This window comes from Delphinus delphis, chromosome 6 (assembly GCF_949987515.2).
Source record: "Delphinus delphis chromosome 6, mDelDel1.2, whole genome shotgun sequence".
Taxonomy (NCBI): Eukaryota; Metazoa; Chordata; class Mammalia; order Artiodactyla; family Delphinidae; genus Delphinus; species Delphinus delphis.
The window spans coordinates 106987371-107012688 of NC_082688.1; the positions used below are offsets into that span (position 1 = coordinate 106987371).

General features: G+C 38.3%; 1 protein-coding gene across 1 annotated transcript in view; it reads left to right on the forward strand.

Annotated features, from left to right (window-relative positions):
• The window catches only part of MTMR9 (myotubularin related protein 9), a 111356-nt gene that overhangs the window by 19717 nt on the left and 66321 nt on the right, over positions 1-25318 (forward strand). The window contains exons 4-6 of the mRNA XM_060015263.2: positions 17302-17475; positions 20218-20435; positions 21551-21712. Of these exons, the coding sequence (XP_059871246.1) occupies positions 17302-17475; positions 20218-20435; positions 21551-21712 (554 nt within the window). The remainder of the gene's footprint in view (positions 1-17301; positions 17476-20217; positions 20436-21550; positions 21713-25318) is intronic.

Genomic DNA, 25318 nt, shown 5'->3' on the forward strand with positions numbered 1-25318 from the left:
ATAGAGGCTGTTGGTCTTAAAAAAAAAAAAAAGTGGTTTTTTTTTTTTTTTTAACTACTTTTCTTTTTCCAGCATACCTCTGTAAATGGGTCCTAGGAGGATCAAGAAGTAGGGACCAGGGTGCCATGTAGTTTAAAGAACAAAGATGTCCATAGTAGCAAAGTGAGAAAGGAAGGGGAATTTTACATTCTTGTGTATGGAGCATTTTTTTTTTTTTCACATCTTTATTGGAGTATAATTGCTTTACAATGGTGTGTTAGTTTCTGCTTTATAACAAAGTGAATCAGTTATACATATACCTATGTTCCCATATCTCTTCCCTCTTGTGTCTCCCTTCTTCCCACCCTCCCTATCCCGCCGATTCAGGTGGTCACAAAGCACTGAGCTGATCTCCCTGTGCTCTGCGGCTGCTTCACACTAGCTATCTATTTTACATTTGGTATTGTATATATGTCCATGCCACTCTCTCACTTCGTCCCATCTTACCCTTTCCCCTCCCCATATCCTCAAGTCCACTCTCTAGTAGGTCTGTGTCTTTATTGCTGTCTTACCCCTAGGTTCTTCATGACATTTTTTTCCCTTAAATTCCATATATATGTATTAGCATATGGTATTTGTCTTTCTCTTTCTGACTTACTTGACTCTGTATGACAGACTCTAGGTCCCTCCACCTCATTACAAATAGCTCAAATTCGTTTCTATTTATGGCAGAGTAATATTCCATTGTATATATGTGCCACATCTTCTTTATCCATTCATCTGATGATGGACACTTAGGTTGTTTCCACTCCGGGCTATTGTAAATAGAGCTGCAGTGAACATTTTGGTACATGACTCTTTTTCAATTATGGTTCTCTCAGGGTACATGCCCAGTAGTGGGATTGCTGGGTCATATGGTAGTTCTACTTGTAGTTTTTTAAGAAACCTCCATACTGTTCTCCATAGTGGCTGTACCAATTCACATTCCCACCAGCAGTGCAAGAGGGTTCCCTTTTCTCCACACCCTCTCCAGCATTTATTATTTCTAGATTTTTTGATGATGGCCATTCTGACTGGTGTGAGATGATATCTCATTGTACTTTTGATTTGCATTTCTGTAATGATTAATGATGTTGAGCATTGTTTCATGTGTTTGTTGGCAGTCTGTATATCTTCTTTGGAGAAATGTCTATTTCGGTCTTCTGCCCATTATTGGATTGGGTTGTTTGTTTTTTTGTTATTGAGCTGCATGAGCTGCTTATAAATTTTGGAGATTAGTCCTTTGTCAGTTGCTTCATTTGCAAATATTTTCTCCAATTCTGAGGGTTGTCTTTGTTCTTGTTTATGGTTTCCTTTGTTGTGCAAAAGCTGTGAAGTTTCATTAGGTCCCATTTGTTTATTTTTGTTTTTATTTCCATTTCTCTAGGAGGTGGGTCAGAAAGGATCTTGCTGTGATTTATGTCATAGAGTGTTCTGCCTATGTTTTCCTCTAAGAGTTTGATAGTTTCTGGCCTTACATTTAGGTCTTTAATCCATTTTGAGCTTATTTTTGTGTATGGTGTTAGGGAGTGATCTAATCTCATACTTTTACATGTACCTGTCCAGTTTCCCCAGCACCACTTATTGAAGAGGCTGTCCTTTCTCCACTGTACATTCCTGCCTCCTTTATCAAAGGTAGGGTGGCCATATGTGCATGGGTTTATCTCTGGGCTTTCTGTCCTGTTCCATTGATCTATCTTTCTGTTTTTGTGCCAGTACCATACTGTCTTGATTACTGTAGCTTTGTAGTATAGCCTGAAGTCAAGGAGCCTGATTCCTCTAGCTCCATTTTTCGTTCTCAAGATTGCTTTGGCTATTCGGGGTCTTTTGTGTTTCCATACAAATTGTGAAAGTTTTTGTTCTAGTTCTGTGAAAAATGCCAGTGGTAGTTTGCTAGGGATTGCATTGAATCTGTAGATTGCTTTGGGTAGTAGAGTCCTTTTCACAATGTTGATTCTTCCAATCCAAGAACATAGTATATCTCTCCATCTATTTGTATCATCTTTAATTTCTTTCATCAGTGTCTTATAATCTGCATACAGGTCTTTTGTCTCCTTAGGCAGGTGTATTCCTAGGTATTTTATTCTTTTTGTTGCAGTGGTAAATGGGAGTGTTTTCTTGATTTCACTTTCAGATTTTTCATCATTAGTGTATAGGAATGCCAGAGATTTCTGTGCATTAATTTTGTATCCTGCTACTTTACCAGATTCATTGATTAGCTCTAGTAGTTTTCTGGTCGCATCTTTAGGATTCTCTATGTGTAGTATCATGTCATCTGCAAACAGTGACAGCTTTACTTCTTCTTTTCTGATTTGGATTCCTTTTATTTCCTTTTCTTCTCTGATTGCTGGGGCTAAAACTTCCAAAACTATGTTGAATAAGAGTGGTGAAGAGCTTCTCTGGTGGTGCAGTGGTTGAGAATCTGCCTGCTAATGCAGGAGACACAGGTTCGAGCCCTGGTCTTGCAGGATCCCACATGCCACAGAGCAACTAGGCTCGTGAGCCGCAACTACTGAGCCTGCGCATCTGGAGCCTGTGCTCCGCAACAAGAGTGGCCGCGATAGTGAGAGGCCCGCGCACCATGATGAAGAGTGGCCCCCGCTTGCCACAACTAGAGAAAGCCCTCGCACAGAAACGAAGACCCAACACAGCAAAAATAAATTAATTAATTAATAAACTCCTACCCCCAACATCTTCTTTAAAAAAAAAAAAAAAAGAGTGGTTAGAGTGGGCAACCTTGTCTTGTTCCTGATCTTAGTGGAAATGCTTTCAGTTTTTCTCCATTGAGGACGATGCTGGCTGTGGGTTTGTCATATATGGCCTTCATTATGTTGAGGAAAGTTCCCTCTATGCCTACTTTCTGCAAGGTTTTTATCAAAAATGGGTTTTTAAATTTGTCGAAAGCTTTCTCTGCATCTATTGAGATGATCATATGGTTTTTCTCCTTCAATTTGTTAATATGGTGTATCACGTTGATTGATTTGCACATATTGAAGAATCCTTGCATTCCTGGAATAAATCCCAGTTGATCATGGTGTATGATCCTTTTAATGTGCTGTTGGATTCTGTTTGCTAGTATTTTGTTGAGGATTTTTGCATCTATGTTCATCAGTGATATTAACCAGTAGTTTTCTTTTTTTTGTGACATTCTTGTCTGGGTTTGGTATCAGGGTGATGGTTGCCTTGTAGAATGAGTTAGGAAGTGTTCCTCCCTCTGCTATATTTTGGAAGAGTTTGAGAAGGATAGGTGTTAGCTCTTCTCTAAATGTTTGATAGAATTCGCCTGTGAAGCCATCTGGTCCTAGGCTTTTGTTTGTTGGAAGGTTTTTAATCACAGTTTCAATTTCAGTGCTTGTGATTGGTCTCTTCATATTTTCTATTTTTGCCCAATTCATTCTTGGCAGGTTGTGCATTTCTAAGAATTTGTCCATTTCTTCCAGGTTGTCCATTTTATTGGCATAGAATTGCTTGTAATCTCTCATGATCTTTTGTATTTCTGCAGTGTCAATTGTTACTTCTCCTTTTTCATTTCTAATTCTGTTGATTTGAGTCTTCTCCCTTTTTCCTTTTTTTTTGCGGTATGCGGGCCTCTCACCGTTGTGGCCTCTCCCATTGCAGAGCAAAGGCTCTGGATGCGCAGGCCCAGCGGCCATGGCCCATTGGCCCAGCCACTCCGCGGCATGTAGGATCCTCCCGGACCAGGGCACGAACCCGCTTCCCCCACATCGGCAGGCAGACTCTCAATGACTGCGCCACCAGGGAAGCTCCTCCCTTTTTATCTTGAGTCTGGCTAATGGATAATCAATTTTGTTTATCTTCTCAAAGAACCAGCTTTTAGTTTTATTGATCTTTGCTATCGTTTCCTTCATTTCTTTTTCATTTATTTCTGATCTGATCTTTATGATTTCTTTCCTTTTGCTAACTTTGGAGTTTTTTGGTTCTTCTTTCTCTGATTGCTTTAGGTGCAAGGTTAGCTTGTTTATTCAAGATGTTTCCTGTTTCTTAAGGTAGGATTGTATTGCTATAAACTTCCCTCTTAGAACTGCTTTTGCTGCATCCCATAGGTTTTGGGTCGTCGTGTCTCCATTGTCATTTGTTTCTAGGTATTTTTTGATTTCCTCTTTGATTTCCTCAGTGATCACTTCGTTATTAAGTTGTGTATTGTTTAGCCTCCATGTGTTTGTATTTTTAACAGATCTTTTCCTGTAATTGATATCTAGTCTCATAGCGTTATGGTCAGAAAAGATACTTGATACAATTTCAATTTTCTTAAATTTACCAAGGCTTGATTGGTGACCCAAGATATGATCTATCCTGGAGAATGTTCCATGAGCACTTGAGAAAAATGTGTATTCTGTTGTTTTTGGATGGAATGTCCTATAAATATCAGTAAAGTCCATCTTGTTTAATGTATCATTTAAAGCTTGTGTTTCCTTATTTATTTTCATTTTGAATGATGTGTCCATTGGTGAAAGTGGGGTGTTAAAGCCCCCTACTATGAATGTGTTACTGTCGATTTCCCCTTTTATGGCTGTTAGTATTTGCCTTATGTATTGAGGTTCTCCTATGTTGGGTGCATAAATATTTACAGTTGTTATATCTTCTTCTTGAATCGATCCCTTGGTCATTATGTAGTGTCCTTCTTTGTCTCTTGTAATAGTCTTTATTTTAAAGTCTATTTTCTCTGATATGAGAATTGCTACTCCAGCTTTCTTTTGGTTTCCATTTGCATGGAATATCTTTTTCCATCCCCTCACTTTCAGTCTGTATGTGTCTCTAGGTCTGAAGTGGGTCTCTTGTAGACAGCATATATATGGGTCTTGTTTTTGTATCCATTCAGCCAATCTGTGTCTTTTGGTGGGAGCATTTAATCCATATACATTTAAGGTATTTATCGATATGTATGTTCCTATTCCCATTTTCTTAATTGTTTTGGGCTTGTTATTATAGGTCTTTTCCTTCTTTTGTGTTTCTTGCCTAGAGAAGATCCTTTAGCATTTGTTGTAAAGGTGGTTTGGTGGTGCTGAACTCTCTCAGCTTTTGCGTGTCTGTAAAGGTTTTAATTTCTCCATTAAATCTGAATGATATCCTTGCTGGGTAGAGTAATCTTTATTGTAGGTTTTTCTCCTTCATCACTTTAAATATGTCCTGCCAGTCCCTTCTGGCTTGCAGAGTTTCTGCTGAAAGATCAGCTGTTAACCTTATGGGGATTCCCTTGTGTGTTATTTGTTGTTTTTCCCTTGCTGCTTTTAATATGTTTTGTTTGTGTTTAATTTTTGATAGTTTGATTAGTACGTGTCTTGGCGTGTTTCTCCTTGGATTTATCCTGTATGGGACTCTCTGTGCTTCCTGGACTTGATTAACTATTTCCTTTCCCATATTAGGGAAGTTTTCAACTATAACCTCTTTAAATATTTTCTCAATCCCTTTCTTTTTCTCTTCTTCTTCTGGAACCCCTATAATTGGAATGTTGGTGCATTTAATGTTGTCTCAGAGGTCTCTGAGACTGTCCTCAGTTCTTTTCATTCTTTTCTCCTTATTCTGCTCTGCACTAGTTATTTGCAGTATATCTTCCAGGTCACTTCTCTGTTCTTTTGCCTCAGTTATTCTGCTATTGATCCCGTCTAGAGTATTTTTAATTTATTTTATTGTGTTGTTCATCGTTGCTTGTTTCATCTTTAGTTCTTCTAGGTCCTTGTTAAATGTTTCTTGCATTTTCTCTATTCTGTTTCCAAGATTTTAGATCCTCTTTACTATCATTATTCTGAATTCTTTTTCCGGTACACTGCCTATTTCCTCTTCATTTGTTAGGTCTGGTGGGTTTTTTCCTTGCTCCTTCATCTGCGGTGTGTTTTCTGTCTTCTCATTTTGCTTATCTTACTGTGTTTGCGGTCTCCTTTTTGCAGACTGCAGGTTCGTAGTTCCCATTGTTTTTGGTGTCTGTGCGCAGTGGCTAAGGTTGGTTCAGTGGATTGTGTAGGCTTCCTGGTGGAGGGGACTAGTGCCTGTGTTCTGGTGGATGAGGCTGGATCTTGTCTTTCTGGTGGGCAGGTCCACATCTGGTGGTGTGTTTTGGGGTGTCTGTGGACTTATTATTTTAGGCAGCCTCTCTGCTAATGGGTGGGGTCGTGTTCCTGTCTTGCTAGTTGTTTGGCATAGGGTGTCCAGCACTGTAGCTTGTTAAGGTCGTTGAGTGAAGCTGGGTGTTGGTGTTGAGATGGAGATCTCTGGGAGATTTTCACTGTTTGATATTATGTGGAGCTGGGAGGTCTCTTGTGGACCAGTGTCCTGAAGTTGGCTCTCCCACCTCAGAGGCACAGCACTGACTCCTGGCTGCAGCACCAAGAGCCTACACGGCTCTCTAGCTTCCTATCCCAGCTATACTAAATTCCTTGCAGTTCCCTTGATTCATTTGCCAATTCACGCTGCCCCGCCTGTTTGGAGCATTTTTATATAGTTTGTGGATATCTACCTGTATTTACATTTATATTCAGGGTCTTTATAACATTAAAAACTGCATAGTAAGCATTCTTAAATGCATGATGCTTTTCTTTTGTATCCATTAACTACTAGCTAACAGCTACCTTAGAGGAATCCTTAGTTACTTCCTAGGTGGAAAATGGCAGTCAGAATTTGATCTGGAAGGGAGATGTCTGGATGATTTTCTTGATTATCCAGAAACGTCTGTATAAATGACTTGCTCATGATTTATCTTGTAGTTAGGTGCCATAGGTGAACCAGTCTAAGTCTACATTCAACAAGCCAACGTTCAAATCAGTCTCCTATTCTGTGCAGAAATCCTCTGTGCTAACACATCCACGATGTGGTTGTCCAGCTTCTGCTTGAAATCTCTAGTGCAAGAGAATTTGCAAAATCACATGGTAACGTCCCAGATGGGAACAGTCCTAATACCAAGCTGAAGTTCCCCTGTACTTAGACCCCATGTTTCTGATGTTGTCTTGTGTTTTTCAGGTTGTCTTATTCCTCTACTATGAATTGTTCTTCAAATTAAGAACTTTTATGTCCCCATTAAGTTTCCTCTTCTACAGATTAAATATCAGTATTTATTTCAGCCTTTTCCCATAGTGCTGAACTCAGGGCCCCACCCTGTCCTGGCTGCTTTCCTCAGCAAGGCCTTCAGTTTGTCATTGATTCTCTTAAAACGTGGTACCCGTAACATTTAGCGTAGATTGGAACTATTACTGATACTTTACTGTACCCTAAAGTTGCATTGGCCTTTTTCAGAATTAAATTACTAATGAAATAAACTAAAATTCCTTCATCCTTATACATGTGTTGTTAAGGGATCCTCCTTGCCTTTTTGTTTGTTTGTCCGTTCATTCATTCTTATATTCAACATTTTTTTCTCGTAGGCATTTCCTTTTGGGGTTAGCTACTTAGTTAAGCAATTTGTATATTTGAATTTCTGTTTTAAATTCCTGCAAATTTTGTAATCCACAAATTTAATGAGAACATTTTTAATGCCTTGATTTGAGGTATTTGCTTACTATTGCTAGATTATGGAAATTTTAGATAAGCAAAGCATGGTCCCTTCCTTTTAATTGTTCAAAGTCTAATAATTATCTAAGTAATTGAATACAATAAAATAAGTGCTGACAAAATTTCCACAAGACACAGGGGAAATGAAATTATTAGATCTGTGTTATAGAAAGTCAGTTCTGTTGCAAAATGCTGAGAAACTGCTTAATCGGATACTGTAATAACATAAAGTAGATGGTTGGATCAGTAGCAGAGTGATTACAGTGCAGAAGGATTCAGGAAGTGGAATTAAAAGGAGTTGGTGAGTCACTCCCTGGATGTGAGAGGTAAAACAGGCAGTGGCATCTAGGTTTTACCATTGAAATGGGAAAGACAGAAAGAGAAATATGTTTGACAGGGAATGAGCTGAGTTCAGTTGTGGGGATGGCAAATTCAAAGGGCCTGTGTGGTACATGTCATTGAATATGTACAAGAGATAGTTTAGAGCTTATTTGAGAGATCTGTGTTAAAAATGAAATATTGAGCATAATCAGTGTATACATTGTGGGAACCATGGGGAGAAGTTGATATTGCTGAGGGAAAGCATCTAAAGTAAGTAGGGGGCCAAGGATGAACCATGTAAAGGATGAGTGGAGGAAAAAGCCAAGGGAAGAGCGAGCTTCAAGGAGGGGGTCACTAATGTGAAAGCTTCTTATTCGTTGTTTGTTTATTGTCTCTCTTCTGGTCTAGGATACAAGCTGCTAGAATATAAACTTTAGGATGGTGGGAAACATACATGTCATTCTTATTCTCTACTGTATTCTTTTTTTTTAACATCTTTATTGGAGTATAATTGCTTTACAATGGTGTGTTAGTTTCTGCTTTATAACAAAGTGAATCAACTGTACATATACGTATATCTCCATACCTCCTCCCTCTTGCATCTCCCTCCCACCCTCCCTATCCCACCCCTCTCGGTGGTCACAAAGCACTGAGCTGATCTCCCTGTGCTATGCAGCTGCTTCCCACTAGCTATCTATTTTACATTTGGTAGTATATATAAGTCCATGCCACTCTCTCACTTCGTCCCAGCTTACCCTTCCCCCTCCCTGTGTCCTCAAGTCCATTCTCTACGTCTGCATCTTTATTCCTTTCCTGCCCCTAGGTTCCTCAGAACCATTTTTTTTTTTTTTTAGATTCCATATATATGTGTTAGCATACAGTATTTGTTTTTCTGTTTCTGACTTACTTCACTCTGTATGACAGACTCTAGGTCCATGCACCTCACTACAAATAACTCAATTTCGTTTCTTTTTATGGTTGAATAATATTCCATTGTATATATGTGCCACATCTTCTTTATCCATTCATCTGTTGATGGACACTTAGGTTGTTTCCATGTCCTGGCTATTGTAAGTAGAGCTGCAATGAACATTGTTGTACATGACTCTTTTTGAATTATGATTTTCTCAGGGTATCTACTGTATTCTTAGCACATGATTGGCAAGCAGTTGATATTTGTTGAGCAAATGAATATAGGAATGTGTGCATTTATGCAGGATAGGACAAAAGGACAATAAGGCCTTCTATATATCTTTGGAATCCTCTGCCACGTAGACATATATCACTTAATCAGTCAGTATTCGTTGAGTAAGGTTTTTTGACCATCTCAAAAACTTTCTAAATAGTATTAGCCAGTCCCTTCTTCTCTATTATATCCAAAAGAGATGTATGGTATTGAGAAGACAGAGTACTAAAACTAGCTATCAAGATATCTTATGTTGCATCCCAGATATGTTGGCTGCTTGACTTTCTGGGACTCAGTTTCCAAGTCTACACGATGAAAGTATTGGACAAATGATCTTTAAGAGTTCCTCCCCTTTTAACATGCTTTTATTCTAGGATATCATGAAATATTATTTCAGATACTTTGCTGAAATACACATATATAGTATATCAGTACTCTCCCAATCTACTACTTCAGAAATTATATACAACAACGATGATGATAAGGTAATGGTTGAGTAGCTTCTATCTGACAAGACCTCCTGCAGATATACAATGACAAACTATGAATAAAATACAGAAAACTACTACTTGGAGGCTCTGGTAAGTGAACAGAAATCAGCATATTTTAGAGGGGAGTGAAAACTTAGAGGAAGTGAATGACAGAGTGAATTTCCTATTTTGCGGGCCTTGTCCTGAGGCCGGTGAAATTATGGCATTGATGGTATAGGACAGCTAACATTCTGGTGAAAAGCCCACTTTGTCTCTGGTGGGAGGAAGGGCTTGGGGAACCAGAGAGCCAGAGGAGGGGAACCTTGATTCTGTATATAATCCTGAATCTCTGGCTGACTCTTGACCCATGATTGCATGGGAGAAACTGGGAGCAGTCAGAGCTAAGGTCTGAGCTGCCGTGCACCTCAGATGTTACAGAGTTTGCAGTTTAAGTCTGAACAAGCCGTTTCCTTGTAAAACAGAACCATAACACTCTTCAAAGATGTGTAATAGAATTCAGTTTCTGGACATTCACAATGTCCAGGATACAGTCCAAAGTTGAGCCAGGATGTTATGACCCATTCTCAAGAAAAAAGACAATCAGCTCCCTTTCCTCAGCTGCCGCTAAGGTGCTTGGTCCTTCTGAGGAAGCTAAGGCCGCGTTGGGGTGCAGCCCTCACTTCATCCGGTGACTAGCATCGCTCCTGGCAGCACCTGGCTAGCACTCACCCACACTGTGGCCTCCGTCTCGGAGCTCGCCTGCATCTACTTGGCCCTCATCCTGCACTACTGAGGTGACGGTCATGGAGGATAAGATCAATGCCTTCATTAAAGCAGCAGGTGTAAATGTTGAACCTTTCTGGCCAGGCTTGTTTGCAAATGCTTTGGCCAGCCAGTGTGGACCTGCCCCAGCAGCTGGTGCTGCCCCAGCAGGAGGTCCTACCCCCTCCCCCAGTGCTGTCCCAGCTGAGGAGAAGAAAGTGGAAGCAAAGAAAGAAGAATCTGAAGAGTCTGATGATGACATGGGCTTTGATTTTTTTGACTAAACTAAACTTCTTTAGTAACACAAAAAGCTGGGCTCTTTGCAAAAAACAAAAGACAATCAGCAATTGCCAACCCCAAGATGACTCAGATGTTCACGGGATCGTACAAGATCTTTCGAGCAACTGTTGAAACTGCCCAACTTTCCATAAAGGAAACTATGCTTAAAGTGAGACAAAAGACAGGAAACCTCAGCAGAGAAATAGAAAACATTAAGAAGAGTCAAATGGAACTCAACATGTTTTGAAAAATTTGTATCTGAAATAAAATATTCACTAGGCTAAATGACAGAGGACAGAAACAGTAAAATTGAAATTAGAGCAATAGAAATTATTTGGAGAAATAAAGAGAGAAGAGAAATTATGGAAAAATAAACAGAGCCTCAAGAATATGTGGAACAATATCAATATAGTATATATATAATTACAGATCCAGGAGAGAATAGACAGAATAGGTAGAAAAAATATTTAAAGAAATAATGTTCAGAAACTAAAAATTTGGTGAATATTCTGAATTCAAAAAACTCAGCAAGCCCCAAACAGGATAAGTATGAAGAAAATCATGCTAGGCACATCATAGTCAGACTGTCAATGAACCATGATAACATGAAGATCTTGAAAGCTGCCAGATAAAAACAACACATTACATACACAGAGACAATTCAAATGACCGTGGACTATTCATCAGAAATCATGGTGACTAGAAGACAAAACTTTTAAAGTGTTGAAAGGAGTAAAACCTATCAACCCTGAATTCTGTATCTGGTGAAAGTATCTTTCAAGGAGGAAGGTGAGACAACATTTTCAGATAAAAAGAAGCTAAGAATTTGTCACCAAGAGACGTTCACTATGAGAAATGTTAAAGGAAGTTCTTCAGACTGAAGGGAAATAATACCAGAGGGAAACCTGAATACTCAAAATGATTGAAGAATATTGAAAATGGTAAATTCTAGGTAAATATAACAAGCTATTTTGTTTCTTTTTAGTGTCTTTAAAATATGTATGACTACTTAAAGCAAAAACAATGGCATTGGGGGCTTCCCTGGTGGCGCAGTGTTTAAGAATCTGCCTGCCAGTGCAGGGGACATGGGTTCGAGCCCTGGTCCGGCAAGATCCCACATGCCGCGGAGCAGCTAAGCCCGTGCACCACAACTACTGAACCTGCGCTCTAGAGCCTGTGAGCCACAACTACTGAGCCCGCGTGCCACAACTACAGAAGCCTGTGCTCCACAACGAGAAGCCACCACAGTGAGGAGCCCGCACACAGCAACGAAGACCCAATGCAGCCAAAAATAAATAAATATATAAATAAATTCATTAAAAAAACAAAAACAAACTATGGCATTGCCTTTGTGGTGTTTATAGTATATGTAGACATATTACGTATGGAAACTATGTCATTAAAAATGACTGGGTGTGGTGTGGCTGAATGGATATAGATCAGTACAGCTTCAAGGTTTTTACATATTACGTAATGTGGGCTAATATTTAAATTAACAATATATATTATAATCCCTAGAGCAGAGTTTCTCGAACTTGGCGCTGTTGACATTTGGGCTAGATAATTCTTTGTTGTGAGAAACTGTCCTGTGCATTGTAGATTGTTTGGCAGTATCCCTGGCCTGCCACTAGATGCCAGTAGCATTCTTCTCCTCCAACCCCAGTAGTCTTCGTCATTGACAGATGTTCTCTTGGGGCAAAATCACCCCTAGCTGCGAACCATTGTCTTAAACAGTCACTTCTTAAAAATGTTAAGAGGTATAATTAAAAGATTAATACATTAAAGTGCAATTCTAAAAAGTATTTAAATAATTCAAAAGAAAGTGGGAAAGAAGAAACAGCAATAAAAACTGAAGGGGCAAACAGAAAATAAATGCTAGACTAAAATCCAGCTGTATCGATATTTAATATTGGTGAGCTAAATGCTCCAATTAAAAGGCAGAGACTGTCAGAATGAATTAAAGAAAAAAGCAAGGGAGTTCCCTGGTGGCCTAGTGGTTAGGATTCCAAGGCTTTCACTGCTGAGGGCTCGGGTTTGGTCCCTGGTTGGGGAACTGAGATCCCTCAAGCTGCGTGGTGTGGCCAAAAAAAAGAAGAAAAAAGCAAGATGCAAATATTGCTGTGTACAAGAGATGCATTTTGAATATAAAGAGACAGATTGAAAATAAATGGGTGGGCAAAATGTGCCATGAAAATAATAAGTATAAAAAAGAAGTAGCTTTATTAATTCCAGATTAAAAAAAAAAACTTCAAGACACAGAATATTATCAAATAAAGAGGGTCATTCCATAATAATAAAATTCATCAGGACAACATAATGATTTATATATAAAAATAAATATTTATGCCTGATAGCCAAAATTGATGGAAATGAAGAAATAAGCAATTCTGTGATGATTGTAGATTGTTTAAACTGCCCTCTCAGCAAGTAATAGAACAACTAAACTAAAAACAACAACAAAACAAGTAGAGACAGAATCTGAACAATACTCTCTGATGTTCATTGAATACTACTTCCCAACTTCTGCACAATAAACAACATGCAAGAGCACATGGTATATTTTCTAAGAGAGAATATACGCTGGGCTATTAAATAAATATCAATAAATCTAAAAGGATTGAAACCATACAGTATATAATCCCTGATCACAAAGTAATTATATTAGAAATCAGTTAACACTAAGGTATCGAGGAATACCCAGAGTATTTCTAAATTAAACAACATGCTTGTAAATAATCTGTAACTCAAAGATGAAATCAGAAAGGAAATTAGGAAATATTTTGAACTGAATGATAATATCAAAATTTGTAGAATATAGCTAAAGCAATGTTTAGAGAGAAACTTATAATGTTAAAGTGCTAATATAAAACAAGAAGAAAGGTCTAAAATCACCGACTTAAGCTCCAACTTAAGAAACTGGGAAAAAAATTAGCAAAGTAACTTGAAAGAATGAAATGATAAAAATAAGAGCAGAAAGGAACAAAATAACTAGAACTAATAAGTTTAGCAAGGTTGCTCGGTACAAGTGTACAAAATCTAACTGGCAATAAGCAATCTTAAAATGAATAAAGTACTTAGTAATACATTTAACAAAAGGGCAGGATCTATACAAAACACAAAAGAAAACACAAAACATTGCTGAGAGAAGTTAAAGGACATCTAAATAAAAGGAGAAACACATGTTCATGGATTGGAAGACAGTATGGTTAAGATCAGTCAGTAATGGGCTGAGTTATGTAAAGGACCCAATAGTAAATACTTTAGGCTTTGAGGGTCATGAAATCTTTGTTGCAGCTGCTCCACTCTGCTGTTACAGCATGAAAACAGCAATAGATAATGTATCAATGAATGGATGGTGCTGTGTTCCAGTAGTATCTTACAGGCATACCTCATTTTATTGCATTTTCATCTTATTGTGCTTTTCAGATATTGTGTTCTTTACAAATTGAAGGTTTGTGGCAATCCTATGTCAAGCAAGTCTTTCAGTGCCACTTTTCCAACAGCATTTGCTTACTTCATGTCTCTGTTGCATTTTGGTAATTCTGAAAATATTTCAAATCCTCCACCAGCAGAAAGATTATGACTTGCTAAAGGCTCAGATGATGGTTAGCATTTTTTAGCAACAAAATATTTTAAAATTAAGGTATGTACATTTTATTTTTTAAGACATATTGATGTTGCGCACTTAATAGACTACAGTATAGTGTAAACATAACTTACATGCATTGGGAAAGCAAAAAATTTGTGACTCGCTTTGTTGCAATATTCACTTAATTGCAGTGGTCTGGAACCAAACCTGCAATGTCTCTGAGGTATGCCTGCATTTACAAAAACAAGCAGGGGCCTGGATTTGGCTTGTGGGCTATAGTTTGCTGACCTCTCATTAAGATGCTAATTCTCTCCAAATTGATTTATTGATTCAGTGCAACTCCTATCAAAATTCCAATAGATGTCTTTGTAGAAATTGCCAAGATTATCCTGAAATTTATATGGAACTGCAGAGTTACTAGAATAGCCAAAACAACTTTGAAAAAAAATAGCTAAATTATTTACATTACTTGATTTGAAATTTTACTATCAGGTTACAGTAATCAAGAGAATGTGGTATATTGGCTTAAGGATAGATATATAAATCCATGGAACAAGATAGAGGGTCTAGAGATAAACTCTCCCATTTGTGGTCAATTTTTGCCAAAGGTGCCTAGACAATTTTATAGGTAAAGGAGAGTTTTTTTCAACTAATGGCATTGGAACAACTGGACTGATAAAAGATAGATCTAGACCTTTACTTCCATCCACAAAAATTAACTCAGAATATATTATAGACCAAAACATAAGAGCTAAAGGTATACAATTTCTTGAAGAAAACACAGGAGAAAATATTTATGACCATAGATTAGGCAAAGATTTCTTAGATAAGACACTAAAAGTGACCGAAAGCAGATTAGTGATTTCCTAGTATTGGTTGTGGAGGGGAAGGTATGGACTGCAAAGATGCACAAGGGTATCCCAGCAAACACCATGTAGGATAACCAAAAGGAAATTTTTACTTAGATGTATTGAGTTCAGCTATTGAACAGTAAGGCAAAGAGAATATCACAAAATTAACCAAAGAGAAAAGACAAATTACATACATGGTGAAACAAAATTAGAAGAGAAAAAAACAATTTGGTAAAATTAAACATCTACTTATAAAAAAAAAAAAATCTACTTATGATAAAAGCTCTTAGCAGAGTTGGATTTGAAAGGAATTTATTTAATCTGATACAGGGTAGCTACAAAAACAAAAATATACAAAAAGCAAATCTTTCATTTGACAAAGATGCCTGCCATTGCTACTCATAGCTGACTCAGGAAGACAAGAAGGAAAAATAAAAGGTATTAGGATTGAAATGAAAGAAGCAAAATTGCTATTAGTTGGGTTTTTTTGGCCATGCAGTACGTGGAATCTTAATTCCCTGATCAGGGGTTAAACCTGCCCCCCTGCATTGGGAGCGCAAAATCTTAACCATTGGACCACCAGGGAAGTCCCTGCTCTTAGTTGTTGATTATATGCTTCTCTACATAGGAAACTGAAAGAATCTTGAAATTGTAGGCATTTCTCTACACCAAACATAATTTTGAAGACATACAACTAAAATGCTGTAAAAATATAATGTTCCTAGGAGTATATCTAAGAAAAGATATGAAAGATGTTTATTGAGAGAATTTTAAAACTTTATTGAAAAATTAAGAAAGCTTTGAAAAGTAGAGGGACACTATGCTCATAGACAAGGATATTAAATATTACAAAGATGTCTCCAAATCAATCTATAAAGTCAGTGCCATCTTATTAAAACACCAGTGGGTTTTTAAGTGGAATTTGATAAAAGTTACATGAAAGAGCAAAGGATCAAGGGGAACCAAGGTTCTCTTGAAGAGCAAGAAGGAGGGAAGAGGATTCTAGGAGACTTAGCCTACTAAATACAAAGTTTATTCTAAAAGCCATGGATGGACTTGCTGCAGCTAGACAAGTGCGACAGAATAGAGAGGCCAACGTGTGGAAAGTTAGTGGCATTGCAGGTCAATGAAAGAAGTGGCATTGCAGGTCAATGAAGAATCATAGCATTCTCTGGAGTAGGAAATCAGTAAGTAATACCTAATTGTGAAAAATAGCCAAAAATTAAAAACAAAAAACAGCTGAAAGAGTTGAAAATGGTTGCTTCTGGGGAAAGGGAATTAGATGATGTGTGAGCAGGAAACAGAACTTCCTTTTTAAAAAATAATTTTTTAGAAACTGTCTTTTAAATTAGTAATGTGAATAACTGAACAGTGAAAAAATTTAATTAAAAAATATTGTATCTTGTAAAAGGATTTTTTTTTTAAAATACATTTATCAAACATGCTTTGGTTTATCCTCCTGATACTACAAGCCATGACCAGCATGTTAGGGCAACTCTGATTTATAGGAACATATTGAAATTTACATACACATAATTTTGTTTGTTTTTTGCAGTGCAAAGCTTTTTACAGTCTTTAAGTGATTATCATTTTTGATGTTAGAAATAAGTTGTCATTTGATAGTTTTATGTTGTGTACTTTTGGTTCTCAGCATACTGAGTTTGAAATTATTTCATTGACTTCTAAGTATAATCTTTCTTAGTATTAAGTTGTTATTGCTTTAAGAGAGATGTTAACAGTCTTTCCTCATTTTTCTCCTTTTTTAAATAACAGAAATGAGCAAGGGGTTTGATGTAAGTATTAGCAGTGTTCTGTTCTGGTTAAGCATCATCTGGAGTTTTAGTCTTCCTGTTGCTGTACTTTAAGAGTACCATTAACAAAGTAAATGGTACCAAGACAAGAAGGAATGAGATGATGTTGGCCCTGATATTCATAAATATACTTAATATATTTAACTTGGAGAATAGAAGACTAAGGGAGAAACAACTCTTTCATATATTCCATAAGATGTCATGTGAAATGGGGAACTTGTACTGAAATCACAGTAAACAACAATAGAGGAAGTTACAGAGCAATAAGTTTTGCTTAGTAGGAGGAAGAACTTTCTAGGAACTAGGGATACCTAGCACTGTAGGAAGCTGGCTCTGAAGAGTGGAGCTCCTTTTCTGTGGAAGTATTTAAGTATGGGCTAGGTATCCTTCTATTAAATTCCTGTGAGATGGCTTCTTCACTGTATGAAAATTGATCTCTAAGCTTTAAAAGTTTTCAGATTATTTTGTGACATTGAGATACTTGCTTAGCTTTGAAGTATTTTGTGTTTTTCAGACCAGTGAATGGAGGTTAAGCTATGTCAATAAGGAATTTGCTGTTTGCCCCTCTTACCCACCAATTGTCATAGTGCCCAAAGCCATCGATGATGAAGCTCTTCGGAAGGTAGCTACGTTTCGACATGGAGGACGCTTCCCAGTACTCAGCTATTATCATAAAAAAAATGGAATGGTAAGTGAACAATAAATACTACTGCTTAATCGACTGGAAGACTTGATTTGAGGTTCGTAGAAATGTTCCCCTTTTCTGTGTACCTGTTCATTGAAGTGATTAGTCTCTCCCGCTGGGACTTCTGTTATTTAAGCTTTAGGGAATCAGGAGTAGAGTGTTTTCTGTGATCAGGACATGACTTTGAATTCTTTCCATGATGCTGCTTAACCTTAGAAAAGCCCAAAGAAGTGTATCTTTAGGACTCAGTACAAAGGGAGCTAATGTTTAGTTTATACTTAAAATGAACACTCTTAGGTAGAAAAATAAATTTCTCTGACCGGAATAATGGTATGATACTTTATTTTAATTATTCTCACCAGATTTTCCTGTGAAAGGTAAATTGAACGGACGTTTTTATTTTCAGAAGGGAAAAGAGTGACACATGTCATTAGTCACAACTTAAGTAAACACAGGAGTCAGGAATTGAATAGGCAAGTGCTCACTGTGTGTTCGTTTCCTAAATATTTTCGAAGTTTATTTCTCTCCTCTTATTTTCTCTTTGTCAGTAAACTCTGCTTCTCATTTTGAATCCAATAGTAAATGAGTGGGTAAGTTATAGCTATCTTCCATTTTCCTTTTTCCCCTGGTAGTAAGTCAAGTGTAGATATTTAGGATAAAGGGATTTCTAGAAATCAGGTCACCTATCTTGCCTGCTCAGCAGTATTTCTCTTTACTAGGGTTCACCATAAAGCATTTTAACAACTCATAAAATATATTATTGCGTCCAGTTACATGGTAAGTGCAGTCTGAGAGTTAGCCATTGTCATCCTCTGGATGACCTTCCTTATGTTAAATTTCAGGGTAGTTAAGATAACAGTATGTATTATGGCACTGGTCCCCAACCTTTTTGGCACCAGGGACTCTTCATGGAAGACAGTTTTTCCACTGAAAGGATGGGGGGTGGCTCAGGCGGTAATGCAGGTGATGGGTAGCGGCAGATGAAGCTTCGCTTGCCCACCTACCACTCACCTCCTACTCTGAGGCCTGGTTCCTAACAGGCTGTGGGCTGGTACCAGTCTGCGGCCTGGGGGTTGGGGACCTCTGTATTATGGGACGAGCTTGAAATAATTCTAAACCATTCGCCAGGGAATAGATCAGTATAACAGATACTGATTTCTTGAGAAAAGTTTCAAAAGCAGACTTCAAAGTATGTAGTGTTTGGTCTTTGGAGTCAAGTGGTTAAGTCCTGGAATACTGGAAGAAGGCCACTGGAGAATAAAGAATAAATAAGTAGTTTTCAAGATATTGAAAGTGATTCCCGAAACAAGAAAAATAGTACATAAATTTTTTTTATTTTACCATCGGTGCCTTTTCTCTTTATAATTCTTGATAAAACCTGCCAACCCTAAGTTTATGTAGTTGAAGCCAAAGTTTCCTGGTGTGTAGGCTGTTATCATTATCTAAATTACAGGCCCAGATCTGCTGGATAATTAATTCACTGACTAAATGAATTGTAATATTTGATCTTAAAGAGGAACTATAATTTATTATGTGAAAGTATTTTGAGATAGTAGGAAGAAAAATCGTGTAAAAGTGCAAGTCTTGTTTTTGTTTTACAATGATTAACTATTGTCAATACATAGAAACATTTCTTTGTTTTAGGATCAAATTCATCTCCAAAGTGACACAATTTTTTTATTCTTTTAAACATCTTTATTGGAGTATAATTGCTTTACAATGATGTGTTAGTTTCTGCTGTATAACAAAGTGAATCAGCTATACGTATAACTTATATCCCTATATCCCCTCCCTCTTGCGTCTCCCTCCCATCCTCCTTATCCCGCCCCTCTAGGTGGTCACAGAGCACCGAGCTGATCTCCCTGTGCTATGCGGCTGCTTCCCACTAGCTATTGGTTTTACATTTAGTAGTGTATATATGTCCATGCCACTCTCTCACTTCGTCCCAGCCTACCCTTCCCCCTCCCTGCATCCTCAAGTCCATTCTCTAGTAGGTCTGCGTCTTTATTCCCTTCATGCCTCTAGGTTCTTTTTTTTAAAACAGAGAACAGGGGTCTTTATTTATTTATAAATTTATTTATTTATTTTGGGCTGTGTTGGGTCTTCGTTTCTGTGTGAGGGCTTTCTCTAGTTGTGGCAAGCGAGGGCCACTCTTCATCGTGGTGCACGGGCCTCTCACTATCGCAGCCTCTCTTGTTGCAGAGCACAGGCTCCAGACGCGCAGGCTCAGTAGTTGTGGCTCACGGGCCTAGTTGCTCCGCAGCATGTGGGATCTTCCCAGACCAGGGCTTGAACCTGTGTCCTCTGCATTAGCAGGCAGATTCTCAACCACTGCGCCACCAGGGAAGCCCCCACCTAGGTTCATCATGACCATTTTCTTTAGATTCCATATATATGTGTTAGTATACGGTATTTGTTTTTCTCTTTCTGACTTACTTCACTCTGTATGACAGACTCTAGGTCCATCCACCTCACTACAGATAACTCAATTTCATTTCTTTTTATGGCTGAGCAATATTGCATTGTATATATGTGCCACATCTTCTTTATCCATTCATCTGTCAGTGGACACTTAGGTTGCTTCCATGTCCTGGCTATTGTAAATAGAGCTGCAATGAACACTGTGGTACATTACTCTTTATAGAATTGTTTTTTGAGATACTCTTAATGTAGCTAATTCATTTCTGCTTTCAGAAACTTTAAAAAGCAGCTACTGTTAAATTTTAGACTCTATTGTCCTTGTAGGTTATTATGCGAAGTGGTCAGCCACTCACTGGCACAAATGGGAGACGGTGCAAAGAAGATGAGAAGCTGATAAATGCTACCCTCAGGGCAGGAAAGCGTGGCTACATCATTGACACCCGACCTCTAAACGTAGCTCAGCAAGCTAGAGCCAAAGGAGGCGGCTTTGAACAAGAAGCTCATTATCCCCAGTGGAGGCGGATTCATAAGTCCATTGAGAGGTAAAAGATTTGGGAGACAGTACTGGACTCTTATTTGAAGATACTTAGAGTGGGTGAGCCCTTAGCTGTTCAAAAATCACAAGTTTTCAAATGAACCTTCATATTAACTTGAGTCAAAAATTGGCTGGATATCCTGTCCTTGTGTTTTTTGTTTTTTTTTTTGCGATACGCGGTCCTCTCACTGTTGTGGCCTCTTCCGCTGCGGAGCACAGGCTCCAGACGCACAGGCTCAGCAGCCATGGCTCACGGGCCCAGCCGCTCTGCGGCATGTGGGATCTTCCTGGACCGGGGCACGAAGCCGTGTCCCTTGCATCGGCAGGCGGACTCTCAACCACTGCGCCACCAGGGAAGCCCTGTCCTTGTGTTTTATAAGATAAGCAGAAAACTTATGGTGGATGCTCAGAAGTGAGTTTTGATCAGATAGCATTTTTTCTCTGTTAGCTCTGAAATTTCATCACCATGAGGTCTGCTCCTCTACTTGTAGATCAGCAGTCACCAAACTTACTGAAAAGATATGCTACACATAATTATATTTTCCTAAGTCAAAAAGACTTAGACATTTAATTTCCCTGATACACACTTATTTTCACACCTTGTTTCCTCTACCTATATCATCTCCTTTATGCTTGCAATTAGTGGTTTATAATTGCTTCTGGGTGGGTGAGTGGGTAGGAGTTAGAGTTAATAAAACAATGGGATCTGAGCTGGCCTTGGGCATCCCTGCTGTGACAGTACAGGTGTCCAGAGTTGATTCTGTGGGAACGGGACACAGATGTTAGTGATGCTGTTTTGTGACCTGTCACAAAAAGCAGTGCTGTGGCCCTCTTCTCAGTCAGATAATTCAGTTATGCAAACTGCGTTTAATCTGTTCAGTTGAGGAAGAGTTTACCATCGCAGGCATTCTAAGCATTTCACACTCATGTTTAAATATTAGTTTTTCAGTCTTTAACCCTATAAGTTATTATATAGCAAGGTAAATATTTTTATAGTATTTGGAGCTGCTTTTGCCCTTGGATATATATTGGAGGCTGAGTTTTTGATTTGGTTTCTTCCTTCATTGTTCTATGTTCTGTTTTCTTTCTTTCTTCTTTTTAACTTTTTCTTGTTTTTGAAAGGTATCACATTCTTCAGGAGAGCTTAATCAAACTCGTGGAAGCTTGTAATGACCAAACACATAACATGGACCGATGGCTCAGTAGATTGGAGGCCTCCAACTGGCTGACTCACATCAAGGAGATTCTGACAACTGCCTGTCTGGCAGCTCAGTGTCTCGACAGGTAAAGTGCATCTCCAGGTTATAGAGTGGGCCACTCACACCAACAAGACTTCGCTTCCATCCAGACCTGTGGTTGTGTATCATGTTACTGTTCATGCCTGTCTGTATCTTATGTTTACATCATTTTACAAATAACTATAGAAGATAGTCAACGCCATTCAGTGTCAGTGAAGTATGTGTGTAGAGTCTGGCATTTAATTGATAATGTTTGTTGAATGAATGTGAACCATGTACATATACATGTCTTCCATGACAAAAATTTTTTAAGTATTAAAGGACCTATTTTTTTCTATAAAAATCCTTAAAATGTGAATCTACCAATTTTCCTTTTCTTAGACTGAAAAAGAATGAAAAGAAGTTTTCTTATTTCTCCTCAGAGGGCCAAACTTGGCCTTCAAGGAACTTTTGAAATAGCAATGAAAGGAAACATGTAATTTTGTTACACAGTAAATGATCCTTTCTAATGACTCAGCTATCTTGTTACAAACTACTTGATATGTGCAGTTATATCTGGATCTCAAGTTGAGAAAACCGGATGGTAGTGATGTGAAGTATATATGAAGTGATTTTATTCACTCAGTTGAAAGTTGCTAATCCTCGAGACTTGAGGCAGAAGACTTGAACAGGGGCAGAAGGATTGGTATAAGTTGTTGCAGAAGCTTAGAATGCCCTTTTTATTTTAAACCTGTTTTTTTTTTAAAAAAATAAATTTATCTATTTATTTAGGGCCGCGTCGGGTCTTCGTTGCTGCATGCGGGCTTTCTCTAATTGCTGCAAGTGGGGCCTTCTCTTCATTGCAGTGCGTGGGCTTCTCATTGTGGTGGCTTCTCTTGTTGCAGAGTACAGGCTCTAGGCGTGTGGGCTTCAGTAGTTGTGGCACGCAGGCTCAGTAGTTGTGGCACACAGGATTAGTTGCTCCGCAGCATGTGGGATCTTCCGGGACCAGGGCTCAAACCCGTGTCCCCTGCATTGGCAGGTGGATTCTTAACCACTGCACCACCAGGGGAAGTCGTTTTAAAATGTTATACGCTTGCAAAGATGGGGTGGAGGGCAGTGCTGAACTTCCTAGCAGCCAATTCAAAGACAGAGAACACTTTGCTTAAAAATGAACCTACATAATCATGAATTTCAATTAGAACCCCGATCTGCATTCACACAGGATGCTGCAACAGGCCCTAGAAGAGCTGGCTAAGTCCTTGTCTTGGTCCATCTCTACTCTAATGTCTTCATTAGCTTCCACAGAGAATAGATGTCTCCTCGATAAGGCATCAGTTACTCCACTTGAAAGCAGATGGGACAAAGACTGAAAGGAGGTTTTCTGAAAACCAGATTTTTTTTTTTTTTTTTTTGCGGTATGCAGGCCTCTCACTGTTGTGGCCTCTCCTGTTGCGGAGCACAGGCTCCGGACGCGCAGGCTCAGCGGCCATGGCTCACGGGCCCAGCCGCTCTGCGGCGTGTGGGATCTTCCCAGACCGGGGCACGAAACCGTGTCCCCTGCATCGGCAGGCGGACTCTCAACCACTGCGCCACTAGGGAAGCCCTACATATATAATTTCATTTAAGCTTCCAAACAACAATTGTTATGTATTATTACCCTACCTCTATAGATAAGGAAAAATAAAATCAGAGTAAGTTGCCTGAGTTGTACTGATTACAGCCCAAGTGGCAGTGCTGAGATTCCAACCTTTTTGTAAGAAATAATTAAGGAATAACACAGATAGACCCCTGAGTGTATGTCTCTGGATCATTTCCTGGATCTTTAAATGGCTGTTGTTCTGCTCTGGTATTTTCTATGCTATTTTGTTTGTTTGTTGTTGTTGTTTTTGGTTTAAGTAACATCAGGGATGGTTAACATACAAACTTTTAGCTGGGAGAGCAAATCTATTTCAGAGAGAAAAATGCCCATCCCTTGGTTGTTTCAGAAGGGTCTCCTTATTTGCTTCAGAAAGCTGAAGGAAGACTCTGGGAGCACATTAATATATGCTAACAACTTTTTCTATAGGAAAGCGTGAAAACTTGCCCCACTCTTGTGCAAGATGGAACACGAAATATTTTGATACATTATCCTTCTATATTAAAAAAAAATCTAGGCTGCTGTTTTAAAATAGGATAGATGTGACCCCAGTTGCCTTTTGGGGGGTTAATTTTTAAATGTTTTCACACCAACAATTTCATCAACAAAAACATACATCTCTGAATAAAATGAGAAATACTTATAACCAAGAAGAACAACAGATAATTTCACTGGCAGTTACTGATTTTATGTTTTTCAGTTTATCAGAGGGATTTTTCTTTTTGTGCAAGCATTTTGCATGCTTATTTTGGGTCAAATTCTAAACCTAGCCCTGACACCAGTATTTAATTCCCAGGGGCTAGTATATGTACACAAGGAAAGCTTCCAAAGATATCTTCCTATCAACTGAGTTATTTAAAATAATAATCTATTTGTCTGCCAGAAAAAACATATTGATATCATATTAAAGTTAAACTTTTGGAGGGGGAAACATATTTTGTTATTCATTTCTAAACAATTTAAAAAAGAAATATGAAAATAATTACAAAATAAAACTTTCTAGAGTCATAAAATTATTTTATACTCCTAAGTGGTTAATTCCTTTTTTAAATTAATTGAAGTATATTTGATTTACAGTGTTGTATTAGTTTCAGGTGTACAGCAAAATGATTCAGTTATACATATACATATATCTATTCTTTTTCAGATTCATTTCCCATATAGATGATTACAGAGTATTGAGTAGAGTTCCCTGTGCTCTACAGTAGGTCCTTGCTGACTATCTATTTTATATATAGTAGTGTGTATAGGTTAATCCCAACCTCCTAATTTATCCCTTCCCCTCCTTTCCCTTTGGTAACCCATAAGTCTGTTTTCTAAGTCTGTGAGTCAGTTTCTGTTTTGTAAATAAGTTCATTTGTATCATTTTTTTTAGATTCCACATATAAGTGATATGATTTGATATTTGTCTTTCTCTGTTTGACTTCACTTAGTATGATCATCTCTAGGTCCATCCATGTTGCTGCAAAAGGCATTATTTCATTCTTTTTTCATTCATTTTATCCCCATCAGTGTATACATGTCAATCCCAATCTCCCAACTCATCACACCACCACCACCACCACCCCCGCCACTTTCCCCCCTTGGTGTCCGTACGTTTGTTCTCTACATCTGTGTCTCAATTTCTGCCCTGCAAACCAGTTCATCTGTACCATTTTTCTAGGATCCACATATATGCGTTAATATACTATATTTGTTTTTCTCTTTCTGCCTTCACTCTGTATGACGGTCTCTAGATCCATCCACATCTCTACAAAGGACCCGATTTCGTTCCTTTTCATGGCCAAATAGTATTCCATTGTGCATATGTGCCACATCTTCTTTATCCATTCATCTATCGATGGACCTTTAGGTTGCTTCCATGTCTTGGCTGTTGTAAACAGTGCTGCAATGAACACTGAGGTGCATGTATCTTTTCGAAGTATGGTTTTCTCCAGATATATGCCCAGGAGTGGGATTGCTGGATCATATGGTAGATCTATTTTTAGTTTTTTGAGGAACCTCCATACTGTTTTCCATAGTGGCTATGTCAGT